Genomic DNA, 9,334 nt, shown 5'->3' with positions numbered 1-9,334 from the left:
ACAAAAACAATAACCAGGCATTTGTTACATTACACAAAGATATTAAAAGAAATATATATTATGGGTAATAAAAGACTCTTAATGGTACAGCACCCTCATACGTTTCTGACTGTTTATCGGAGTATGTTTCTCAGGTCTTCTGAGTATTATATATTGCTAAATATCCCCAAAAATAAACTACAGAAAGTTCATGGAACAAACTCCAACCACACATCAGACAAGCTACTTCTGTTGATAGTTATAAGAAACAACTCAAGACCTCTATGATCTTGCTTTTAATTAATGTTATCCTGTATTTTACTTCTTTTTATACATTTTGCTAGTTTTATGCTTTTACCCTAAAGTCTTTGTTTCATTGCTAACGTGTTGTTATTGTTTGATCTTATTTCATGTCTTTGATTTTATTGTAAAGCACTTTGAAGTGTATGAAAGGTGCTGTATAAATACATTTTATTATTATTATTATTATTATTATTGTTGTTGTTGTTGTTGTCATCATTATTGTCTCTGTTTCGTCATACGGAAGTGGGCGTGGTGTAACGCACATTAGTTCAACACTAGGTGTCGCTGCAGCGCTCCTGTGTGTGTGAGCACAGAACAGATCACGTCTGTAGTTGTCATGACGTGGACTGTCTGTCTTTCTTCAGTCTGTGTTCTGCCTCCACCACCGACCGCAGCTCCTCGCAGACCGAGAAACACCGAGCCACACACCGCTAACTTCCCCGGGGTCAGCGGCGCCTTCCTCGGTACGTAGCGTCTGTTTGCTCCGGTACCGACGTACGTGAAAGTTAACGGTGGAAATTTAACGAGTCAGCTAACCGGCGCTAACCAGCTAGCATCTTACCCAAGCTAACCAGCGCTAACCAGTGGTGGTCCGCTGCTCTCTACCTGTTAGCAGTCCATAGTTGTACGTGGTTGTTGTTGCTCTTCTCACTTGCTAGCACTTTGAATGTTAGCCAGCTAGCTACCTGTGGATGTGATCGATTATCACGACGCCTCTTTAATCGATAATCGATAAGAGCTGTCGTTGTTTATTGATAATGTCGGTCGCTGTTTTCAGGAAGCGACATTTCCCTCAACTTTTCCTTTGGACACAGTTTGTTATATGTGTGTTTTTCAGCTCTTTATATTCGTATTAATCTATAGCTACGTGATTGTTTTATAAGACACTGGTCACTGTGTGTTAGCATCTGGTTAAAGGGGCCTTAACGTCAAGTTTATTCACAAAGCACGTTCAAGATAACCAGAGTCGACTGGAATAATGTAGAATGGATCCAAACAAAGAGAAATACAAGAATATAATACATTTAATTCACTACATCTTGGATCTGCACCAAATAATACACACTCTGAAACATCATTCCCATTTTTCACCAAGATCCATGAATTATTCTCTGAGAAAATGTTGAGAATGTTGAGAAATGCAATTCTAAACAAAGTGGAACAAACCCTGGATCTGCACTAAAGTTAAAAGTGTTCTTCTCTCACCAATACTTCCTCATTCCTCCTCACCAAGTTCCCTGCTAATCCATCCAGTAGTTTATGTGCAATCTTAATAAAGCACACACCTCATTGGCAGAGGAAATACATACGATAAAAGGCTATAAAGTTAATAAAGAAATAACCAAGTACAGTCTAAAGCCTGAGAGAACACGTGGATCTTCAGTTCAACCTTATGTCTGTGGAAGGGGAACACCGAATTGATAAACTGTTCTGAAAACGTGCAGCAGCTGCAGTAAAAGCCCGACTTTCTTTACCCTTAAGCCTCGACTGAGGGGCAGCTGGCAGCAGCTGTTAAGAGGATCTGACACTTCTAGGTATGTGGGGACCTTAAAGCTTTAAAAACAAGTAGAATAATCTTATACTGAACCGTGTACTTCACTGGAAGCCAGAGTAGAGATGCAAGTACAGATGAGATGTCTCTCTTCCTGTGTGTGGAGTCGTACATCTGATTACTGGTAGCCCCATCTGTCATGTTCAGAGGACGCCTGTCCTGCTCAGCCACCATGTTTGAAGCCTAGAAGACTTCACAGGTGGAAACGACTGCTGAGGGAACAGGGAATGGATCACGTAGATGTTTTCCACCTCTGCTGCCAGTTCTATCTTTTCTATCAGATTTGATCTTTTAAACTCTTTAGGCTGAAGAAAATGTAACGTTTGGGCACTACAAAAAAAATATAGCACTCATGGAGATCACTCCCCTAAATAAGTCTGATAATCAAGATCCATTCTTTATTTTCTTACAAATCTGTATTCTCAAGTATTTGAAATTATTATTCTGTATATAAAATCTAAAAGTGCATGTTCCTGAGTGATATTTTCAGTGACGAACTCTGGATCACAGTTATTTAGATCTGCAAAAAGTAAAGTGTACAATAATGTTAGCATGTAGAACGGTTTCATGTGTTAGAGATGTGATATGGTGTTTACCTGCTGATAGTCATCCTGCTTCACTGCTTGAATCTGATAGTAGCAGGGTTGGAAAGCTTTTAGTTACACTAAAAGGAGATTGCTTTGGCCGAGTTCGCTATCTCACTCAGATGCTGTGATGAAAATGTGGTTTTTGCCGGTGTTTAGAAAGTACATTGTGGCTGCCTCTGATAGAAGGGATAACGTCCCCTTGAGACACTGTTATTGAGAGCTATTAAATGGCGTTCCCGCTGAAGGTGTTCGTAGATCAGAGTCTAAGCCTGTGTCGATCAGGTGTGAAGTAAGAGGTCTTTTAAAGGGACCCCCTAAGGGCGCAAAGAGCGAGAGAGGAAACTGACGGTAATAAAACGGAAAGAGTAAAAATCCTCCTTGTTCCAGAAATAATAGGACAGAAAAACAGAGAATAATTTCACAATAATTCAGGAATCTGGATGAAAGAAATCTGCCATATTAAGGGAACTGATATCTCCGAGTGTGTGAAATCTGCTGCAGCTTGATTAAATGCAAAGGGACTGTGGTTGGGCCTTGACGAAGATACGAGCTCTGCTGTGTGCCGTTCTATTTCCCAAGCTGATGTAACACACAGATAACATTATGTTGCGCCTTGCAAGTCTAATACCACACCCTTTGTATTTACAGTAGCTGTAAATTACAGAGTAGCACGCTCCAGGCACCATCACAACACAATGTTGAATATGACACCTGAGGACAATAAAGCCCAGTGAAAGCACTGAGCCTGCGCAGGCGATCATGTGACTTCCCTGTTGTGGTTTCACTGTGAAGAAGAGCGGTAGGACCAGTGAGGTGGAGTGATCATAAAAATGACTGAGGAAAATTACTGTTTTACTCAAATGCACAGCTGGTAGTGGGCCGGAGGAAAAAGGAGCAGTGGCCCTCAGCCTAACTAATGAGCACTTACTGTACCACAGCTCCTTTTAGTCTGCTGAACCTCTGTGAGGAGACCGAATCAGGAATGTGAGAGATTAGGGTTTTGGGTTATTCATGCTGAGATTTCACCATGAGACGCTGCAGTGACGTCCAGTAATGCTCACTAATGTCTGTTTGCCTGTAGTGTTTCAGTGAGAGGACACTTTCTCCCTTGCCTTCCGAACGTAAAATAACTTTTTTTGTTTTTGCAGGCTACGATGACGTGGTGACCCTGGGTCGGCCAGGCCGTGAGATGTTTGCAGCTTGGCTCGGAGACAGGAAGGAGCAGAGAGATTGAGAAAGAAGAATGGGCAGGAGCGTCTGGGGCTTCTCGCAAGATATCTTCTCTACTGCGGTGCTGTACGGCTCACTGGCCCTGTTCACCTCCATCCTCCACAATGTGTTCCTGCTTTACTACATGGAGACCTTCGTGTCCATCTACAAGATTGATAAAGTCTCCTTCTGGGTGGGAGAGGTAAGTGACAAGAAACTGGGGTCTGCAGATCTGTCAGTTAATCTTTAGATCTAAATTTTGACCTATGCTTTAAGCTTCAAATTTAATATAAAAGCGCTGTGATGCTGAGTCAGCAGTGATTTTTAAGGGCGTATTTAAGTCCTGTTTACCCATTTGGAAGCTTGGCACCACAGTTATCAGCTATTTATACCCAGAAAACTGTATATATAATATGTTGCGTATGGAAACTTATGAGTGGTTATGTCTAAATGGAATTCATTATTTGAAAGGAACGCAATTACTTGGCGCTCTCAAGTATTTGACATTATCATTCTGTAAATAAAGCCTAAAAGTGCATCGTTCTCAGTAATATTTTCAGTGATTAATGGTCACAGAGGTCGGACTCTGCATCTGGATCACAGTTATTTAGATCTGCTGTGTTGCAAGTCTCTCTTTTCCCCTCATTTCCTCACAATAAACATAAAAAGACACCAGAGCTTAATTTAAAAATCTGCCATTCTCCTACTTTTACCTGTCAGAAACTTGATATCAATAAATCCATGTTTCTACATATTTATTTATATAATTGTCCTGACTTCCTCTCTGATGCTCCGCAGACGGTGTTCCTTCTATGGAACAGTCTGAATGACCCTCTGTTTGGATGGCTGAGTGATCGCTCCTTCCTCAGCTCTCCTCAGTAAGTGTCTCCACTGAACCTTCTTCCTCTGTCCTCTCTGAGAAAACCCAGTCGTCAACCAATACGTTTCTAATGTTGGCTTCCTACACAGTGAGATCTAAACAAACAACATGTAAATGAAAAGGAGCCCATGCAAATGTTGATTCTGATCTTATACCTGTGTTTGTGTTTCACTATCATAAAGCAAAGTGTAGCTCAGTATTTTCATGAAGTCATTTATCGTTTTACAATATGATTTGTTTATTACATTGTGTTCGTAGTTTTCTGTTTCCGTATTTAAATAGGTGGTTGTATAACACTTCACCTGCTGAAGTAAACCTTCATATATAATACTCAAATAGCTTAAAAGTATTAAAACATGTCCTTTGGCCTCACTTGTTTTTGTCTCCGTAAAAAAGTCAGTCTCATTCATTATCACCAAGCTTAAATTTGTATCTAATTCCTGTCGACATTTTGTTTCCCTTCAGGACGGGCTCTCCGATCACATCTCCAGAGGTGGTGCTAAAGCGCCTGAAGGCTCTCTCCACTAATGGCCCCCTCTTCGCTCTGTCCTTCCTGGCCTTCTGGGTGGCGTGGGCCAGGCCAGGCCTGCAGTTCATGCTGTGCCTGTGCGTGTACGATGGTTTCCTCACCATGGTGGACCTCCACCACAGCGCCCTGATGGCGGACCTCGCCGTGTCCAACACAGATCGCACGCACCTCAACTTTCACTGCTCGGTGTTCAGCGCTCTGGGCTCATTCTCCGTTTTTCTGTCCTATTATTTCTGGAACAAGGAGGATTTTTACTCTTTCCGTCTCTTCTGCGTGGCTCTGGCAGCTTTTTCCATCACAGGCTTTTTGTTAGTGTCCAGGTTACTACAGCGTCGTTTTCAAAAGGAAGTCCGTCCAAGACAGGATGACGCACTAACGCTCAAAGAGTAAGGATTTTTAATGGATTTAGAAATTCTGAATAACTTTGGTGTAGCTCCTCTCAATCTCACTCCTTTCACTTTGTTTTGCTCTGTCCCAGATTGAGTGTTGGCCATGCACCACTAGCCCAAACAGAGAAACCTGTCACAATCGGACAGTACCTCAAGCAGCTCTCCAGACAGAAGAATTTCCTGTGGTTTGTGTCAATGAATCTTGTTCAGGTGAGATACTGTTTATTATGCTACCAGTGCTAGTCGACATAAAGTGGGAATTACGTGAAACAGAATTAAAAGTTCGGGCGGATTATTTTAACGAGATTCATTTGTACTAGTTGTCAGAGCAGGTGCATATTGGTACAGTACAAGATGTATTCATGTATTAATAATGTAAAAAGTATTGCTTACCCTATGGAGTCATCATTTTTCTAGTGGATTAATTACAATAACCATAAAATTGTGACGATACATTTTTACTTGAATCTTGAATCAGAGTATTTTCTACTTCAACTACACAGTGATATTCTATTAATGATGTTTCTCCCCCTGTAGGTGTTTCACTGCCACTTCAACAACAACTTCTTTCCTCTTTTCCTGGAACATCTCCTCTCTGACAACATTTCTGCCTCCACAGGTTCTCTCTTACTCGGTAAGGTCCCTTTTTAAGAAACAAGCCATAACTCACACATCTTTTCAATGCAGGTGTGATGAAACTATACAGACGAAACAATGCAATACTTATAGTAGCATTATCTAGGTTAAAGCTTTTAGATTATTTGTATTGTATTTGTTTTGTTTGTTGGCATCCATCTTAATTTTCTTATATTATTTCTGCTGATATTTTTTTCATCATTTTTAATGCTTCTGTCTTCTGCTTCCATGCAGGGATCTCTTACATTGCCCCCCACCTGAACAACCTGTATTTCCTTACACTGTGCCAGCGATACGGGGTTTACCAGATTATCCGCTGGCTGTTCATGCTCAAGCTGGGACTTGGTGTGTTTATGCTGCTGGCAGGGGCCGACCACATTTATCTGCTGTGCATCTTCATTGCTAGGTACGGCCGTGGACATGCATCAGGGATCTGATGGGTGACAGCTTGTACTTTTGTTTGCTTGTTTTATATCGCTTATCAACATCACTTATCAAGGATGTTTGGGTTGCTTTTTGCACAACATTCTCAAAGACACTAACTTAACTCAACATTTGTTACAAGTTGTTTCCAAATATTGAGTTAAACAAACAAGTTTTTTTTTTTTTCCAACAAACTTCCCTACACAGTGCTTTATTTATGTTGCCCTAAATCATGAATTTGCGTTTTAAAAGCTTTAAAAAACACCCTCTATCGACAGATCTGTTCAGATAAAGAGTGTTTAAAAGGTTTTTATTCAGTCTTATCCCATTGTTAATGTTAAATAATAGAGCTGCTCTTGTAGTTAACAGCAGGGTGTGACTGCCTTGTCGAGCACTTGCACTTGAGTGTGTGTTCTGCATATTATTCACAGCTGTGGTAGAAGTGAAAAGTGTCAGAATGATTTTGTTCCTTTCTCTCAAACCTTCCGGCTGAGCTATGCGTATGATAAGGGGGATAAAGTTATTCCATCACATAATTTAATGTGATTTTACAGACAGGTGCACTTAAGCTTTCTCTGTTCCCTTCTTCAGAAGCTGCTCTCAACACATGAATGATGAACTACTTTGTTTTCCGTTCGGATTGATGAGTGTAACCCTCCCTCTCCTCCTCCCAGTAATCGAGTGTTTACAGAGGGGACGTGCAAGCTGCTGAAACTGGTCATTTCCGACCTGGTGGACGAAGACTTTGTGGTGAACCGACGGCAGCAGGCCGCCTCCGCTCTCCTGTTCGGGATGGTCGCCCTGCTCACCAAACCTGGCCAGACCTTCGCCCCACTCATTGGCACCTGGCTGCTGTGTGTTTACACAGGTACAGACACAAACACTGGATCCTCCATAAGGAAGTACACATGAATTGCTTGTTTCAGATTCCGATGCAAATTCATGTAGTCGTGTATTTGTCTTTCAAATTACTAGAACTCCAACTCTTTTGTGTCATCAGTGTGTGTTTGAACAAATGTGTGAACTGTTGGTAATGTTCTTTGTGACTGAAATACTGCCACAGCTGGACAAATGAGAAAAATCAGCACAGGGTGGCGCTAAGCTTATTTCAAACCACACTATCTTAGCCATACATTCAAAACGAAACAATTTTAATATTTCATCTGTTTTATTATTGGGGTGTCACAGTCATCATATGCTTTCAGTTTGAACCATCCATTCTGAGAAGTATATTTGAATGTGTGACTGTATTTCCTCTCTTCCCCAGGTTACGATATTTTCGATAGGGAACCGGTGAAGGACTCTCTGGTAGCCGTGCCTGACGTTGCCTCCGGCTCAGGGACTCCGCCCCTTCGCCTGGGCTGCTTCTACATGTTGGTGTTCGTGCCTATCACCTGTGCCCTGCTCCAGCTGGCCGCCTGGTCCCGCTTCACACTTCACGGCCGCAAACTGCAAGGGATCAAGACCCTGAGGCAGCACGGCCACCTCATCGATGTCAAGGCTATATGAGCAGAGCGACGCGGATCAAAGCTGCACTCAGACACTTTTGAATAATCACTTTTACTGTCCCCTTGAAGATGATGAAGCAGAAACCTGCTCTGATTCATTAGTTGTTCAATAACACAGAATGTGGCTTTGTGGTCGGTGAAAAATACCCCCAAAAAATGTGACCACAAATGCCACTAGAAGGAGCTCGAAACATTTTAATAAACAACACTTGCCTTATTTTTATATTAAGATATTAACCTATATTTATATTTGAACAGATGACCAAAAGTTAAAGTTAGAACCAATCAATCCGTTGGATGTAGAAGGACCAAGGAACCAACTCCTCACGGTGCAGGCCAAAGATAGGGTGCCCTCTTTAAAAAGGGCTTTTAAAGTGTAATTCAATTGTCAGTGATGGCCAGTAACATCAGTCTGTTTACAGCAGAGCTACTGTTGTGATTTCTAACGTTATTAACTGGAGGAATAAAATGAATTAAAACCATGACTTGTGTTCAGAGTGCTGTTGGTACTGCATGGATCCTGCTCTTCAGGGCCCGTTTCTAACTGTTTTCTGACGACGCTCGGGTGTTGGTGGCGATTCTGATGATGTTTTTTGCACAAAAACTGCCATTTGTCTCTTGTACTTCTAACATTCTGATTGTGACACACTTTATGTGCGGTTGTAATAAAACTGGATCGAGTAATTCATGCTGGTAGCTGTATTGTTCAATTTTGTAACACCTCATATTATACAAAGACTGAAAATGCAAAGAAAATTAAACTCTGCTGTGCCATTACACTTGTATCATAGAAACTTTTAACTGGGACATAAAAGGGAAATGTTTGACTCATCTGTCTTGTGTGAAATTTTTGTCCTACTTCTGATTATCAAGTTACAGAAGTGAACATCCTGCAACTTGTTATCGTTCACAATCGCTGTTCAGGGGAATCAACATATAAGCATTAAGGTTAAGTTCTGAGAAAACAGCGACATTGATTTGTGTAAAGCACATTTAAACAGGAAGTTATTATAAAGAAGACTTGTATGTTTGGAAACTTGCCTGAAGGCGTTTCCTCTTTATTTGTAAAGAATTAGAAACTGGTACGATCAGTTTGTTTTCACTGCAGTGACATTGTTTCACATCCACTGTTCAGTAGTTTTCATCAGTAGGTCATTGTTCCCTGCAGAAATACAACTTTCCACTCTGCGCTGAGTTGAATATTTATATTTGAAAGTACACACACGACCAGGGCCTGTTGACCTGTTGGGGTCCCAGGCTACAAATGTGCTGCAGATAATCAAGCACCTTAAGGTTTCTGTCAGTACATGAGTAGATTCTTAAATTACTTCTCTCATAA

General features: G+C 41.3%; 1 protein-coding gene across 1 annotated transcript; it reads left to right on the top strand.

Annotated features, from left to right (window-relative positions):
• Positions 1–580: 580 nt before the first annotated feature.
• On the top strand, positions 581–8,691 carry mfsd13a (major facilitator superfamily domain containing 13A). Its single transcript, XM_034569970.1, has 9 exons — positions 581–746; positions 3,570–3,832; positions 4,429–4,508; positions 4,976–5,425; positions 5,518–5,638; positions 5,966–6,062; positions 6,299–6,470; positions 7,162–7,355; positions 7,755–8,691. Exons 2-9 carry the CDS (start codon positions 3,665–3,667, stop codon positions 7,994–7,996), a joined length of 1,524 nt encoding a protein of 507 aa, XP_034425861.1. The 5' UTR covers positions 581–746; positions 3,570–3,664; the 3' UTR covers positions 7,997–8,691.
• The last annotated feature ends 643 nt before the right edge of the window (positions 8,692–9,334 follow it).

Source organism: Hippoglossus hippoglossus, chromosome 19 (genome assembly GCF_009819705.1).
Source record: "Hippoglossus hippoglossus isolate fHipHip1 chromosome 19, fHipHip1.pri, whole genome shotgun sequence".
Taxonomy (NCBI): domain Eukaryota; kingdom Metazoa; phylum Chordata; class Actinopteri; order Pleuronectiformes; family Pleuronectidae; genus Hippoglossus; species Hippoglossus hippoglossus.
This window is presented reverse-complemented; position numbering and strand designations above follow the sequence as displayed.